Below are 15,198 nucleotides of genomic sequence, written 5' to 3'. Positions count from 1 at the left end.
ACAATAGCCATTCTAGCTGGAGCAAGGTGATACTGTGGTTTTAATTTGCATTTCCCTAATGAGGAGGAATGGTGGGCATTTTTCATAAAACCGTTGCCATTGATACATCATCTTTGGACAAATGTGTATTCAGGTCCTTTTTTCATTTCTAAATTGAGTTATTTATTTCCTTGCTGTTGAGTTGTTTGAAGATCTTCATTTGATAAAATGAGTTGCATGGTTACTAGAAATAAATAACCAGCATGTGAAAGGCAGTTTCTATGGGAGTGCGACTGTAAGCTATTTTAAATTGTTCTGTATTTCATACATTTTTATACTCTGAGAGATAGATATAAGCCAATTTACAGTTAGAAAAACATCTCTGGATTTTCAGTTGGTTTTTGGGAAGAACCAAGAACATGTCATCTGTAAAGTGCTACAGTGAGACGGGGCCACGTGAGGACTGAGCGGGGATGTGTCGTCCTCGGCTTAGCTTACACTTTGTCAGAACAGTTGATTTAGCTGAGAAACCACATCTACACACGTGATCACTGAGGCTTCTTTTTATTTTTATAGCTATTGTGTTAGACAATATTTCTTCTGAATATTAGAACTATCATTTATTTGAGAAAAATTGCACACCTTTAACTCAAGATAACTGTCAGTAGTACCCTACTGCTGATTGGATTTCTAGCAATGGAAGCTGCCATCAGATGAAATAAACTATTTGCTGAGAGGTGAGGTAGTGAGGTGTGAAATGGGTATAGCTTTCTTAGCTTTCACCTGATGTGGTTAAAAAATATGTCCTCATCCAGGCTCAGAAGCTGTTCTTGGGACTGAGTCAACTGCCTCTGGCCAGGCCCTCAAGCTTGTGAGCAGAGAAAATTGTAGACAGCATTCTTGCTGGAGCGGACTTTGACAGCCAGTGTGGAGTCTCAGAGTCTCCTGTGCTCTCCTGCCTGAGACAGGCCAGAACTACCTGCTGGCTTGGTGAACGAAGCCAGGAGTTGACATGTCACATTGAACAAATGAGTCTGTGCCCACGCTGGCACTGTGCCCAGGACATTGGAGCAAGCACAGAAGTGTTGCACCTGCTACAGAGGCTGAGCTGGAACACAAGGTTAGGTGTGGGGTCAGGGAGAGTTAACAGGAAGACAAAAGTTTTATATTAAAACAATTACTGATGGGATTAATGCAAGATGTGCTAGGAGCATTGATTTTTTTTTTTAGTGTTAACCTGGTGGCCTGGCCACCTCAGTATCAACTCTGCTGTTTCCAATCTGAGAGCAAGAAAATGCAGAAAAATGTGACCTCGGGTCTCACGGCACTGCTTCTTTGGGTCTGTTCACTACACTGACCAAACCACAGTTTTCCATTTGCAAAATCAAGGCACCAGTCACGGGGAAGTTGTAAGGATTAGAAGAAACAGCTGACAACTGTTCCAACTGGTGTCTGCGGAATCACTCCAGCCTCTTGTCCTGAGCTGATGTGATAGGCGACTTCCAGACTGCGCTAGTTTTCCATGGAGCTGTGCTTCCAGACGGGCTGCTGCTAGCGCAGGCAGAAGTCAGACCCTCCCCTGTGTTTCCCACAAGACCCTCGAGCAGCAGGAGAGCAGTAAGGTGAGACAACACTGTGATGCCTCCTGGCAAACCTGGGCACCTGGTATCTTTCAGCCACTCAGCACAAGGGATAGACTGTAAGTTCCATTTCAGAAAACAATTTAAAAAAACTCTAAGTTTCATAGGCTTTAGTGGAGAGAAACTATACCTGTGATGTCTGCTCCTTTGCTTTATGACCTCAGACACTGTCAGTGGAATCCAGGGACAAGCTCTTTGCTGTGGATACTTGATTATGATGATTTTTAAATTAAAAAAATCCATTATCTCTTATCATGAAGCTGAAATGTTCCTTGAGAGTTCTATTGTTGTTTGTTTGCTTTTATTGAAAACATTTTGGAAATCAGAGCTACAGAGACAGAGGGGGACAGAAAGATTTTCCATCTGCTGGTTCACTCCCCGAATGGCCACATGGCCAGAGCAGGGGCAGAGGAAGCCTGGAGCCAGGAGCTTCTTCCAGGTCTCCCACATGGGTGTGAGGGCCCTAACCCTTGGGCCGCCTTCTACTGCTTTCCCAGACACATCAGTAGGGAGCTATATTGGAAGTGGCACGGCTGGGGCATGAACTGGAGCATATTGGATGCCGGCATTGCAGGCCGCAGCTCTACCCACTGCACACAATGCCAGCCCCTTGCTGTTTTTGTGACGAGGGTACCTACAACGCAATTTGCCAGCCTCCACAGATGTCGATGGTGGCTGATGCTTTGGACAGCTTTTCTGGTGAGCTGGGCTCTCCTGCTTCTGTTTCCTCCTGAGCTATGCGAGAGATGACCATCTGAGGGCAGGGCTGGGTTCCAAATGGTGGAACTCAACCTTTGCTGGATGCCCAGCAAATCAACTAGGATTGGGGACTTGGTCTTGTTTATATCCATTGCCAACTAACATCACATTCTTGCTTCAGTTTTACAGATCTGGTTTCGTACTAAAAATGAAAATCGTCTTAAATTCACATATCATTGCATGTGGCACAGAGCAACCTGCCAATCATTTACTGATTAGTCGCATCATGTAGAATAAATTTAGAAGCAGGTAAAAATTTACTTCTCTAGAACATCAAGTATATAAAAATATATTTTCTCATATATCAGTGGAAGTGTCATCCTTGGGAGTATTTCCTAGAATTCAACTATTGTGAGATGAATTCTTTATGTAGGGAATTCTTTCTATGGGAAAATGTACGTGAAACTTGGTGTCTTGTGGTATGTGCCCTCAATTATATGGATATATTGTCCTAAGGTTGTTGAGAGTATGATAAATATGTAAGCAAGCACTATGGATTGTATAACATAATGAAGTCCAAAGGTAGAAAAGCACATTTCTGCTCAATTTTATCAGAATATATACATTTAATCAGCCTTTTAAAATTTACTATGACTTTATCTTTGCAACGAAGACAGCAAGGAAGAGAGCCAAAAAATTCCATGCCTCAAATCTAGAAGATTCTTTGATTTTTACTACTTCATTTTTTTCTTTTTCCTTTCCTGATAGTTTCTTATATTTATGTTCATGAAATAAACTGTGCAGATGCTCTGTAACTTTGGGTTGGCTGTGATGATACTTTACTCAGAAACAAAGAACTTCCCAATATGAAAACTTCTCAAAACCTTGACCTCATGATATGGTTCCTCAGGCTTCACTGGATTCCGCTAGAAAGTGAACTGGGAGTGTTACAATGGTAACTGCATGATCATTTTAGAGCCATCCGGGATGAACCAATCCTAACGTTCCTGTAACTTTGGCATATACAGACACACGTCCTGCCTTTATCTTTCAATCTCTATCCCACATCAGCAGGTGCAGTGTCTGGAAGATTATAGCTAGTTGGTACCTTTGACCTTTGGGCAAGGAATAGAAAACTAATGGATCGTTACATTTTCCATTTTAACAATCAATTAGGCTGGCACCGCGGCTCAATAGGCTAATCCTTTGCCTGCGGCACTGGCACCCTGGGTTATAGTCCCGGTCAGGGTGCTGGATTCTGTCTTGGTTGCTCCTCTTCCAGGCCAGCTCTCTGCTGTGGCCCGGGAAGGCAGTGGAGGATGGCCCAAGTGCTTGGGCCCTGCACCCCATGGGAGACCAGGAGAAGCACTTGGCTCCTGGCTTCGGATCAGCATGGTGCGCCAGCCATGGCAGCCATTTGGGGAGTGAACCAATGGAAAAGGAAGACCTTTCTCTCTGTCTCTCTCTCTCACTGTCCACTCTGCCTGTCCAAAAAAAAATAAAATAAAATAAAAATCAATTATAGTGGAAAGGAGTGGGTGGGAGTTACATGAAAAATGCACATTATAAGAAATAGAAGGAAAGCAATAAACCAGATTTCTTTCATAAACGGTAATGATATTCATTTGTACCAAGTAAATAAAACTGCATTCCATCCTTCTTGTTGATGGTTTCTTTACTCGAGGTCCAGTGGTTTTCTTGGTAGCTCTCAAGTGCCTGCATGAACTGCACGGCTGCCGCTGTTGGATCTCAAGTTCGGTCACCGAGTTTCTCTGCATTGCAGCTGCACATGGCCTGCGCCAGTGGCTACAAGGAGGTGGCTTCGCTGATCCTGGAGCACGGCGGTGACCTCCACACAGTGGATGACCAGCGCTGCACACCCCTCCACGTGGCTGCCAAGTTCGGCCAGGTAACGAGAGTCACCGAATTATTTCCGAGAAACATTGCCATCCATAAAAATCGCTTCAGAATCAATAACTAATTTCTTTTTTTTATTAAAAACTTTATTTAATGAATATAAATTTCCAAAGTACAGCCTATGAATTACATTGGCTTCCCCCCTCCCATAACTTCCCTCCCACCTGCAACCTTCCCCTTTCCCACTCCCTCTCCTCTTCCATTCACATCAAGATTCATTTTCAATTCTCTTTATACACAGAAGATCAGTTCAGTATATATTAGGTAAAGATTTCAACAGTTTCCCCCCACATAGCAACACAAAGTGAAAAAATACTGTTGAAATACTAGTTATAGCATTAAATAACAGTGTACAGCATATTAAAGACAGAGATCCTACATGATATTTTAAAAAAATTAATTAATTTTCTATGCAATTTCCAATTTAACACCAGGTTTTTTTTTTTTTCATTTCCAATTATCTTTATATACAGAAAATTGATTCAGTATATAATTAGTAAAGATTTCATCAGTTTGCACCCACACAGAAACACAAAGTGTAAAAATACTGTTTCAGTACTAGTTATAGCATCACTGCACATTAGAAAACACATTAAGGACAGATCCCACATGAGACGTAAGTACACAGTAATTCCTGTTGCTGACTTAACAATTTGACACTCTTGTTTATGGCATCAGTAATCTCCCTAGGCTCTAGTCATGAGTTCCTAAGGCTATGGAAGCCTTTAGGGTTCGCCGACTTTGATCTTATTCCGACAGGGTCATAGTCAAAGTGGAAGTTCTCTCCTCCCTTTGGAGAAAGGTACCTCCATCTTTGATGGCCCCGTTATTCCCACAGGGATCTCACTCGCTGAGATCCTTCATTTAGGTCTTCTTCTTTTTTTCTTTTCCATGGTATCTTGGCTTTCCATGCCTACAATACTCTCATGGGCTCTTCAGCCAGATCCGAATGCCTTAAGGGCTGATTCTGAGGCCAGAATGCTGTTTAGGACATCTGCCATTCTATGAGTCTGCTGTGTATCCCGATTCCCATGTTGGATTGTTCTCTCCCTTTTTGATTCTATCAGTTAGTATTAGCAGACACTAGTCTTGTTTGTGTGATCCCTTTGACTCTTAGACCTATCAGAGTCATCAATTGTGAACTGAAATTGATCACTTGGACTAGTGAGATGGCATTGGTACATGCCACCTTGATGGGATTGTATTGGAATCCCCTGGCACATTTCTAACTCCACCATTTGGGGCAAGTCTAATTGAGCATGTCCCAAATTGTACATCTCCTCCCTCTCTTTTTCCCACTCTTATGTTTAACAGGGATCACTTTAAGTTAAAATTTAAACACCTAAGAATAATTGTGTGTTAACTACAGAGTTCAACCACTAGTACTAGAACAACAACAACAACAACAACAATGACAAATACTAAAAAGGATAAAGTATTACATTGTACATCAAGAGTCAGGACAAGAGCTGATCAGGTCATTGTTTCTTATAGTGTCCATTTCACTTCAACAGGTCTCCCCTTTGGTGCTCAGTTAGTTGTCGCCGATCAGGGAGAACAAATGTTATTTGTCTCTTTGGGACTGGCTGAATTCACTCAGCATGATGTTTTCCAGATTCCTCCATCTTGTTGCAAATGACCGGGTTTCATTGTTTCTTACTGCTGTATAGTATTCTATGGAGTACATGTCCCATAATTTCTTTATCCAGTCTACTGTTGATGGGCATTTGGGTTGGTTCCAGGTCTTAGCTATTGTGAATTGAGCTGCAATAAACATTAATGTGCAGATGGCTTTTTTGTTTGCCAAATTAATTTCCTTTGGGTAAATTCCAAGGAGTGGGATGGCTGGGTTGTATGGTAGGGTTATAGTCAGGTTTCTGAGGAATCTCCAGACTGACTTCCATAGTGGATTAACTAGTTTGCATTCCTACCAACAGTGGGTTAGTGTCCCTTTTTCCCCACATCCTCTCCAGCGTCTGTTGTTGGTAGATTTCTGAATGTGAGCCATTCTCACCAGGGTGAGGTGAAACCTCATTGTAGTTTTGATTTGCATTTCCCTGATTGCTAGTGATCTTGAACATTTTTTCATGTGTCTGTTGGCCATTTGGATTTCCTCTTTTGAAAAATGTCTATTGAGGTCCTTGGCCCATCTCTTAAGTGGGTTGTTTGTTCTGTTGTTGTGGAGTTTCTTGATTTCTTTGTAGATTCTGGTTATCAACCTTTTATCTGTAGCATAGTTTGCAAATATTTTTTCCCATTCTGTCGGTTGCCTCTTCACTTTCCTGACTCTTTGTTTTGAAGTACAGAAACTTCTCAATTTGATGCAATCCCAAATGTTAATTTTGGTTTTGACTGCCTGTGCTTCTGGAGTCTTTTCCAAGAAGTCTTTGCCTGTACCTATATCTTGCTGGGTTTCTCCAACGCTCTCTAATAATTTAATGGTTTCAGGTCATAGATTTAAGTCTTTAATCCATGTTGAGTGAATTTTTGTGTAAGGTGAAAGGTAGGGGTCTTGCTTCAAGCTTCTGCACATGGAAATCCAGTTTTCCCAGCACCATTTATTGAATAGACTATCCTTATTCCAGGGATTAGTTTTGGATCTTTGATCAAATATAAGTTGGCTGTAGATGTTTGGATTGATTTCTGGTGTTTCTATTCTGTTCCATTGGTCTATCCATCTGTTTCTGTACCAGTACCATGCTGTTTTGATAACAACTGCCCTGTAGTATGTCCTGAAATCTGGTATTGTGATGCCTCTGGCTTTGTTTTTGTTGTACAAGATTGCTTTGGCTATTCGAGGTCTTCTGTGTCTCCATATGAATTTCAGCATCATTTTTTCCAGATCTGAGAAGAATGTCTTCGGTATCTTGATTGGTATTGCATTGAATGTATAAATTGTTTTTGGGAGAATAGACATTTTGATGATATTGATTCTTCCCATCCATCAACATGGAAGATTTCTCCATTTTTTGGTATCCTCTTCTATTTCTTTCTCTAAGGTTTTGTAGTTTTCATCGTAGAGATCTTTAACGTCCTTGGTTAAGTTTATTCCAAGGTATTTGATTGTTTTTGTAGCTATTGTGAATGGAATTGATCTTAGCAGTTCTTCCTCAGCCGTGGCACTGCCTGTGTATACAAAGGCTGTTGATTTTTGTGCATTGATTTTATATCCTACTACTTTGCCAAACTCTTCTATGAGTTCCAATAGTCTCTTAGTAGAGTTCTTTGGGTCCCCTAAATAAAGAATCGTATCATCTGCAAAGAGGGATAGTTTGAGTTCTTCCTTCCCAATTTGTATCCCTTTAATTTCTTTTTCTTTCCTAATAGCTCTGGCTAAAACTTCCAGAACTATATTGAATAGCAGTGGTGAGAGTGGGCATCCCTGTCTGGTACCAGATCTCAGCAGAAATGCTTCCAACTTTTCCCCATTCAATAGGATGTTGGCCGTGGGTTTTTCATAAATTGCTTTGACTGTATTGAGGAATGTTCCTTCCATACCCAGTTTGCTTAGAGTTTTCATCATGAAAGGGTGTTGTATTTTATCAAATGCTTTCTCTGCGTCTATTGAGAGAATCATATGGTTTTTCTTCTGCAGCCTGTTAATGTAGTGTATTACGTTGATTGTTTTGCGAATGTTGAACCATCCCTGCATACCAGGGATAAATCCCAATTGGTCTGGGTGGATGATCTTTCTGATGTGTTGTTGCATTCTATTGGCCAGAATTTTATTGAGTATTTTTGCATCTATGTTCTTCAGGGATATTGGTCTGTAATTCTCTTTCAATGCTGCATCTTTTTCCGGTTTAGGAATTAAGGTGATGCTTGCTTCATAGAAAGAATTTTGGAGGATTCCCTCTTTTTCGATTGTTCTGAATAGTTTGAGAAGAATTGGAATTAGTTCTTCTCTAACTGTCTGGTATAATTCAGCAGTGAATCCATCTGGTCCTGGGCTTTTCTTTGTTGGGAGGGCCTTTATTACTGTTTCAATTTCTGTCTCAGTTATGGGTCTGTTTAGTTTTTCTGTGTCTTCCTGGTTCAATTTAGGTAGGTTGTATGTGTCCAAGAATCTGTCCATTTCTGATAGATTTCCCTGTTTGCTGGCATACAAGTCCTTGTAGTAATTTCTGATGATTCTTTTTATTTCTGTGGTGTCTGTTGTTACGTTTCCATTTTCATCTCTGATTTTATTGATTTGGGTCTTTTCTCTTCTTTTTTTAGTTAGTTGGGCCAATGGGGTGTCAATTTTGTTTATTTTTCCAAAAAAACCAGCTCCTCGTTTGGCTGATTTTTTGTAATGTTTTTTTGGATTCAATCCTGTTGATTTCGTCTTTGATTTTAATTATTTCTCTTTTCCTACTGGGTTTGGGTTTGGTTTGCTGCAGATTTTCTAGATCCTTGAGATGACTTGAAAGCTCATCTATTTGGTGCCTTTCCAATTTCTTGATGTAGGCACCTATTGATATAAACTTTCCTTTTAACACTGCTTTTGTTGTATCCCATAGGTTTTGGTATGTTGTGCTGTTAGAATCAATAACTAATTTCAAATCATATAGTCATCATGATTCAACTTGACTTTTAAAAAATTTAATTTTGGTTTTTGAGAAACAAAACATACACCCAAAGAGGCAGAGCTCCCATCTGCCGGATTATTCCTCAAATGCCCACAACAGCCAGGCTGGGGCAGGCTGAAGCTGGGAACCAGGAAGTCGGCCCAGGTCCCCCAGGTGGATGCCAAGGACTGACTGCTTGAGCCCCCACTGCTACCTCCCGGGTTCTGTGTTAGAAGAGAGCTGAAGTCAGATGTCGGAGCTGGGACTAGATCCACTAGATCCCAGGTGCTCCTGTGTGGGACAGAAGTAGCTTAACTGCCTGTGAAACACCACCACTGTATTTGACTTTTAAAGACATCATCTTACTAAACAAATATATATTATAAAATATGTCCTTTAGCAACAGGACATAAAATTGTATATTCTGGGGCCAGTGTGGTGGCATAGCAGTAAAGCTGTCACCTGCAGTGCCGGCATTCCACATGGACACTGGTTCAAGACCTGGCTGTTCCACTTCCGATCCAGCTCCCTGCTATGGCCTGGGAAGGTAGTATAATATGGCCCTAGGCCTTAGGCCTCTATACCTGCGTGGGAGACTCAGAGGAAGCTCCTGCCTCCTGGCTTTGGATCAGCGCAGCTCTGGCTATTGTGGCCAATTGGGGAGTGAACCAGCAGATGGAAGACCTCTCTCTCTCTCTCTCTCTCTGTCTCTCTCTCTGCCTCTCCTGTGTTACTCTGGCTTTCAAATAAATAAATAAATCTTTTAAAAATTGTATATTATTCATGCCTCCAGATAATTGTAGCAAAATCATTAAAGAATTCAAATTTATGAACAGTCTTCATAGAATACAATAAATATTGTTTTCTTGACATAATATAGTCCTTATAATTTTATCAGACAGGAAGAGTTCTGTATGTTTTCTGCACTCAGCAGGTGTAATGAGTGTAGGATGAGCAGCAAATTTCTTTGTCTGACTCGATTTCCGTCTGTGTAGCTAATAAATGAGTTGTGATTTCATATGTGGATTTCTCAATAGACATGTTAAATCATGGAGAAGAGAACTCTTTTAAATGATTTATGTGGGAGAACTTAACAAGGCAATGTTGAAAATAATTTATTAATATGAAATTCTAATTCTGAAACTCTGAGTAATATTTCATGCTAGAGAAAGTCTTAGTAATTGTATAAACAAAACTCAATTATGCATGTTCACAGAGACACAAACTAAACCTGTTGATTTTGAAATATTAGTTTGGGGTAAAAATCACAACCAGTGAATTTCTAATAAGTTAAATATCATAGACAATAACTACTATGCAAAATATGTCATAAAGTCCGAAGTGTGCAGCTGATGAAAGACTAGAAACATACGCATTTCAGATATTTTTAAAAAGTTTATTAATTGGTGAAAGTCTTTCCAGCTAACAGAGACATGTTCTTTAATGGTTGTTCATTCATTCTTATTAATTTGGAAGACATAGTGACACAGAGAGAAAGATAAAGATCTTCTGTACACTCCCCAAATGTTGGCAACATCCAAGGCTGAGTGATCTGAAGCCAGGAACCGGGAACTCAATCCAGATCTCCCGTGTGGGTGACCGGGGCTTGAGCCATCATTAAGTTCTAAATTTCCCTGTCTGGCCTCCTGGGCCCTCCATGGTGGAGGCTGGGCCCCCGCTGGCCTGGGCTGCCTCATCTCTGTGGCTGTGCTGGTCACAGCCCATGCTTCACCTTCCACAGGTTAGAGTCGTCTCTGCAGCTCCACTAGACGTTGCCCCGGTGGGGGCTCTGCTACAGCTCCAAACCTGCAATCCCACGTTGCATTGTCTTATTTGCAGTGACTCCCCTCCTGCAAGCAATCTCTTCTGGACCCCTGACTTGTCCAGAACATTCTTTGACTTCCAGGTGGAGGCCTCCATGGCTCCACTGATCTCTGCCCACATGCTGCCCTTGATGTTGCATGCTGAGGTCTGGGGCTTGCCCGGCCTGCTGCTTGCTGCTTCCTGGGTGCATGGCTCACGTTGCTGGTACCTCTGTTTTTCTGGGGTTTCCTCTACAGTCCCACTCTCACAGCCTTCCTGCACATCACTCTTGAGGGGATCCATGCCTACAGCACAACTTTGTGTGGCCTCTCAAGCCTTCCTTGGAAATCTAAGTAGAAACCCCATGATGCTGTAACTCTTGCAATCCTCACGCCTACAAAGTCAGCATCATGTGGACCAGGCCAAGGTTTGCTGCCAGCAGGAGCCATAACTGGGCCCACTTGAGTCAAAGCTGCATAGTGGGCTCTGAGAACTTTGCCAGCGAGAGAGAATCCAGGGCTGGCCCTGTCGTTTCTGGAAGCAATTCTGCCCTTCTGAGCCCTTCTGGGCGCGTGATGGGAGGGGCATCGTGGAAGGTGCTTTTGGACATGTTATCTGAACTAATCTCTTTAGCAAAGGATTCCTGGTGTGTGCGGGGTGGCACTGGGCTAAGTGGTCAGGAACCCTCTCGGCATATCTGCCTTCCATGTCGGTCCCTGCTCTCCTGCTGCTCTTCAACTGCCCGGCAATGCACACCTTGGAGAGCACAGATGTTTGCTCAGTACTGGAGGCCTAGCCACGCACCTGGGAGGCCCTCACTGAATTCGTGGCTCCTGGAGTTTACCTGGTCTTCCCCTGGCTATTGTGGGCCTTTGGAGACTGAATCAATGGGTGGAAGATTTCTCTCTTCCCCCTGCCTCCTTCTATTTCCCTAAGTAAAAATAAATAAATAATTAACTCTCTGCATTTGGTCCAGAGGACACCCTTTCTGCCTGCCTTCCCTGGCCTGGCAGAATTCTCCGTATCTTCCTGCTCTGTTCCCTTCTGCTCCTGATTCTCACTGTGAACCTTGCTAGCAGTGGCCAAGAACACCCAGGCTGTAGCCTGGACACTTTGCAGCCTTGAAATATCCTTTGCCAGACAAACCAGACCACAACTTTATGTTAAGCTTCCCACAAAGCCTCAGAACAGGGACACTAATGACAGCCAGATTCCCTACCACGGTGCAGCCAGGGTGGCCTTTGGTCCGGTTCCCGGTAGGTCCACGTTTGCATCTGCAGCCTCACCAGCAAGGCCTCTCCTGTCCCCACTTTGTGAGCATCCCCATCTTGGAGCCCTCATCAGAATCACCCGTAACTTCCCAGACGTTCCCTAGCCTGCTCCCAGCCTTTCACGGGAAACCAGTCCCAGGTGCTCCGACACATCAGCTGTGGTTAACAGAGACGGCCCTCACTTCTCCAGTGCTAAGTTTCTGAAGGCGTCAGCCCTTTGTTACTTTAACACCTGACAAGCGCTACTTGAAAAGTGTTCTTGTGGCTCTCAGTTTGGAAGTTCACAGTTCAAGACTTGGCACTTCCTTCCTCTGGTGTCTGGTAGAAGCCAGCAGTAGGGGAGCAGGTGCAGAGGAAGGGTCAGAAGTTGAGCCGGGAAGCAGAAAGAGAAACACGAGAGCCGTGCAGCTCTCATAAACAGCCCCTCCTATAGGACCACCTTCCAAGGGCAAGCGCTCAGTGACCTGAAGACCTCCCACCTACCCAAGGTCGTGATTAGATTAAGTCCCCACGGCGAATCCATGAAACAAATCCATCATCCATTAGCACAAGATCTCCAGTTTTAAATGACTGCGTAAATTCTGGGAACCAAGTTCTGTTCAACCCATTCCACTGACCCTGGAGGGCCACGCTGAGCTGTCACTCACTGGCTGCCTTCCCTAACTGGTGGCAAACACACGAGATGCTTCTCTCCCTGCACCCTTCTGTATTCTGTTGGAACCTGATCTCGACTTGTTGTACTTGTGTGTGTGTTTGTCCTGTCTCCCTCTAGACGGTGAGAAGTGGGCGCAGGTGCATCTGAGTGGCTTACCAGTCTATCCCAGCACCTGCCACAGAGCATCACCCAGTTACCACTCAGTGAGAGAATCAATGCATTGCTAGTTTGATAGATGCTATCTTTTATCAGAGGAGCACGGGTATTAGCCCATGCAGCATGGGCGAGCGAGCACAACCCTTGAGACTGCATGAGAATCCTTCTGGAAATACCCAGGGGAAGCACGGCATCAGATAGGGCCTGATGTAGAGACCCCGGATGGATGACTCAGCAAAGTTAGGCCCCTTGCAAAGGAATTTCAGCCAAGGGCAAAATACCATAAGCAATGCCTTATTTGGTTGATGCTGTGGTCTGAATGTGCCCCCCCACCCCAGTACTCACATGTTGGCAACTTAATTCTCACTGCAGCGGCATGAGTAGATGGTGTTTGGTCATGAGAGCTCTCCTCCCTTACGAATGCTTGTGGACATGGCTGTCCCTCCCAGCCCTCCCACTACTACCTGACGCCCGCCCCTCCCCAGAATGCAGCTTGCAAATGACCATTTTGGAAGCAGAGAGACCAAGCCCTAACCTCCTTCCTCGTCCCTTGACCTTGTTCTTCCCAATCTCCAAAAAAAGCCATGAGAAATAAATCCCGTTCTGAATAAATTGCCCATTCACAGAATCAGACTAAGACAAGCGCATAGCAGACAGCTTCCTTCCCAGGGGTCTGACGAGGGGCGGCCAGCAGATGAGTGAATGAGGTTTGCTGTGTGCACATAAAGGGTGAGTGTTTCAGGGTCATGTGGAACACTGCAAGGATTGGGAAGCATTCGTTTTGCAGGATGAAGGCAGAACAATGGTAATCCCAGTGATGGATCAGATGTTTGTTCCTACATCTGAAACATGTAACACTTGCTCGTCAGCATCATGGTGCAGAACAAGCTCCACTGAGCCCAGAAGCGTGAGATTCGAGCGGGGTGTCCACATTCTGGTTCCCGAGGACCTTTGACATTCTAATACCCTTAGGAAATTAACACAAGCCATTTGTCCCAACCATTCAGTGCTATTTTTAAGCTTTAAAAATTATTTCGTTTGAAAGGCGGAGACAGCGAGATGGGCATAAAGACAGATCTTCCCCCAATGCCCACAGTAACCCAAGCTGGGTCAGACTGAAGCTATGAGTGTGGAGCTCAACCCAGGTCTCCAACGTGGGTGGCAAGGACCCAGGTATTTGACCCATCACCGGGTGCCTCCCACGGTGCGCATGGTGCACATTTGCAGGAACTGGATAGGAAACAGAAGAGTGAGGAGGTGAACCAGGCACTTTATGGCTCGCACACATCAAGCCACGACTTGATTGCTGGACAAAACACCTGCTGCTATTTTATAACTTATTTAAAGAGATACTTCTAGGAAGGCACTTTCGGGGACAGGGGTTGTGGTGTGGTTGGTTGAGCTCCTGCTCGCGGTGTTGGGGTCCGTATCAGAGTGCTGGTTCTTGTTCCTCCCGCTACTCTGCTTCTGATGCACTTCCCTGATCATGCATCTGGGAAGGCAGCAGATGGTGGTCCAAGTGCATGGGCTCTGCTACCCACATGGGAGACGCAGAGCTCCTGGCTCCTGGCTTCAGCCTGGCCCAGACCTGGCCACTGTGGCCATTCTGGGGGTGAACCAGCAGATGGAAGATACCTTCTCCCTCCCTATTTCTCTCTCTCTCTCGCTCTTGCTCTCGCTCTCACTCTCTCTCGCTTTCACTCTCTGCCTTTCAAATAATCTTTAAAAAAAAAAAAAAAAAAAAAAAAAAGGACTGGGGCCGGCACTGTGGCATAGTGGGTAAAGCTGCTGCCTGCAGTGCTGGCATCCCATATGGGTGCTGGTTCTAGACCTGACTGCTCCACTTCTGATCCAGCTCTCTGCTATGGCCTGGGAAAGCAGTAGAAGATGGCCCAAGTCCTTGCACCCCTGTACCTGCATGGGAAGACCTGGAGGAAACTCCTGGCTCCTGGATTCAGATCGGCACAGCTCTGACCATTATGGCCAACTGGGAAGTGAACCAGCAGATGGAAGACCTGTCTCTCTCTCTGCCTCTCCTTCTCTCTCTGTGTGTAATTCTGATTTTCAAATAAATAAATAAAATCTTTAAAACAAACAAACAAAAAAAGGACTATCAAGGAGTCCATTTTGATGAAGTTAACCAAACTAAAATAAATACAGCCATCCAAAGAATAACTGAAGTCTATATGCAATAATATATGTAAATTGAAACTTCAGCTTAAATACATTTTCTTTTTTTAAAAAATGTATGTATTTATTAGAAAGAGAGAGAGGGAGGGAAAGAGACAGACAGAGAGAGATCTTCCATTCACTCCACAGTTGACCACAACAGCCAGAACTGGGCAGGGCTGAATCCAGGTCAAGAGCTTCATCCGGGTCTCCTATGCAGGTGGCAGGGGCCCAAGCACCTGGACCATCCTCTGCTGTTTTTCCCAGGCTGTTAGCAGGGAGCTGGATGAGAAGTGGAGCAGCCAGGACACGAACCAGTGCCCATATGGGAGGCCAGTGTCACAGACAGCAGCTTTACC

At 44.0% G+C, this 15,198-nt stretch overlaps 1 protein-coding gene across 1 annotated transcript in view; it reads left to right on the top strand.

Moving 5' to 3' along the window:
• MYO16 (myosin XVI) overlaps window positions 1–15,198 on the top strand; it is a 514,229-nt gene that overhangs the window by 142,209 nt on the left and 356,822 nt on the right. Inside the window, exon 6 of the mRNA XM_062195254.1 lies at window positions 4,102–4,227. Within this exon, the coding sequence (XP_062051238.1) occupies window positions 4,102–4,227 (126 nt within the window). The remainder of the gene's footprint in view (window positions 1–4,101; window positions 4,228–15,198) is intronic.

The sequence above is a fragment of the Lepus europaeus genome, chromosome 6 (genome assembly GCF_033115175.1).
Source record: "Lepus europaeus isolate LE1 chromosome 6, mLepTim1.pri, whole genome shotgun sequence".
NCBI lineage: Eukaryota > Metazoa > Chordata > Mammalia > Lagomorpha > Leporidae > Lepus > Lepus europaeus.
Note: the sequence above shows the minus strand (reverse complement) of the source record. Positions and strands in the feature narration are given on the sequence as shown.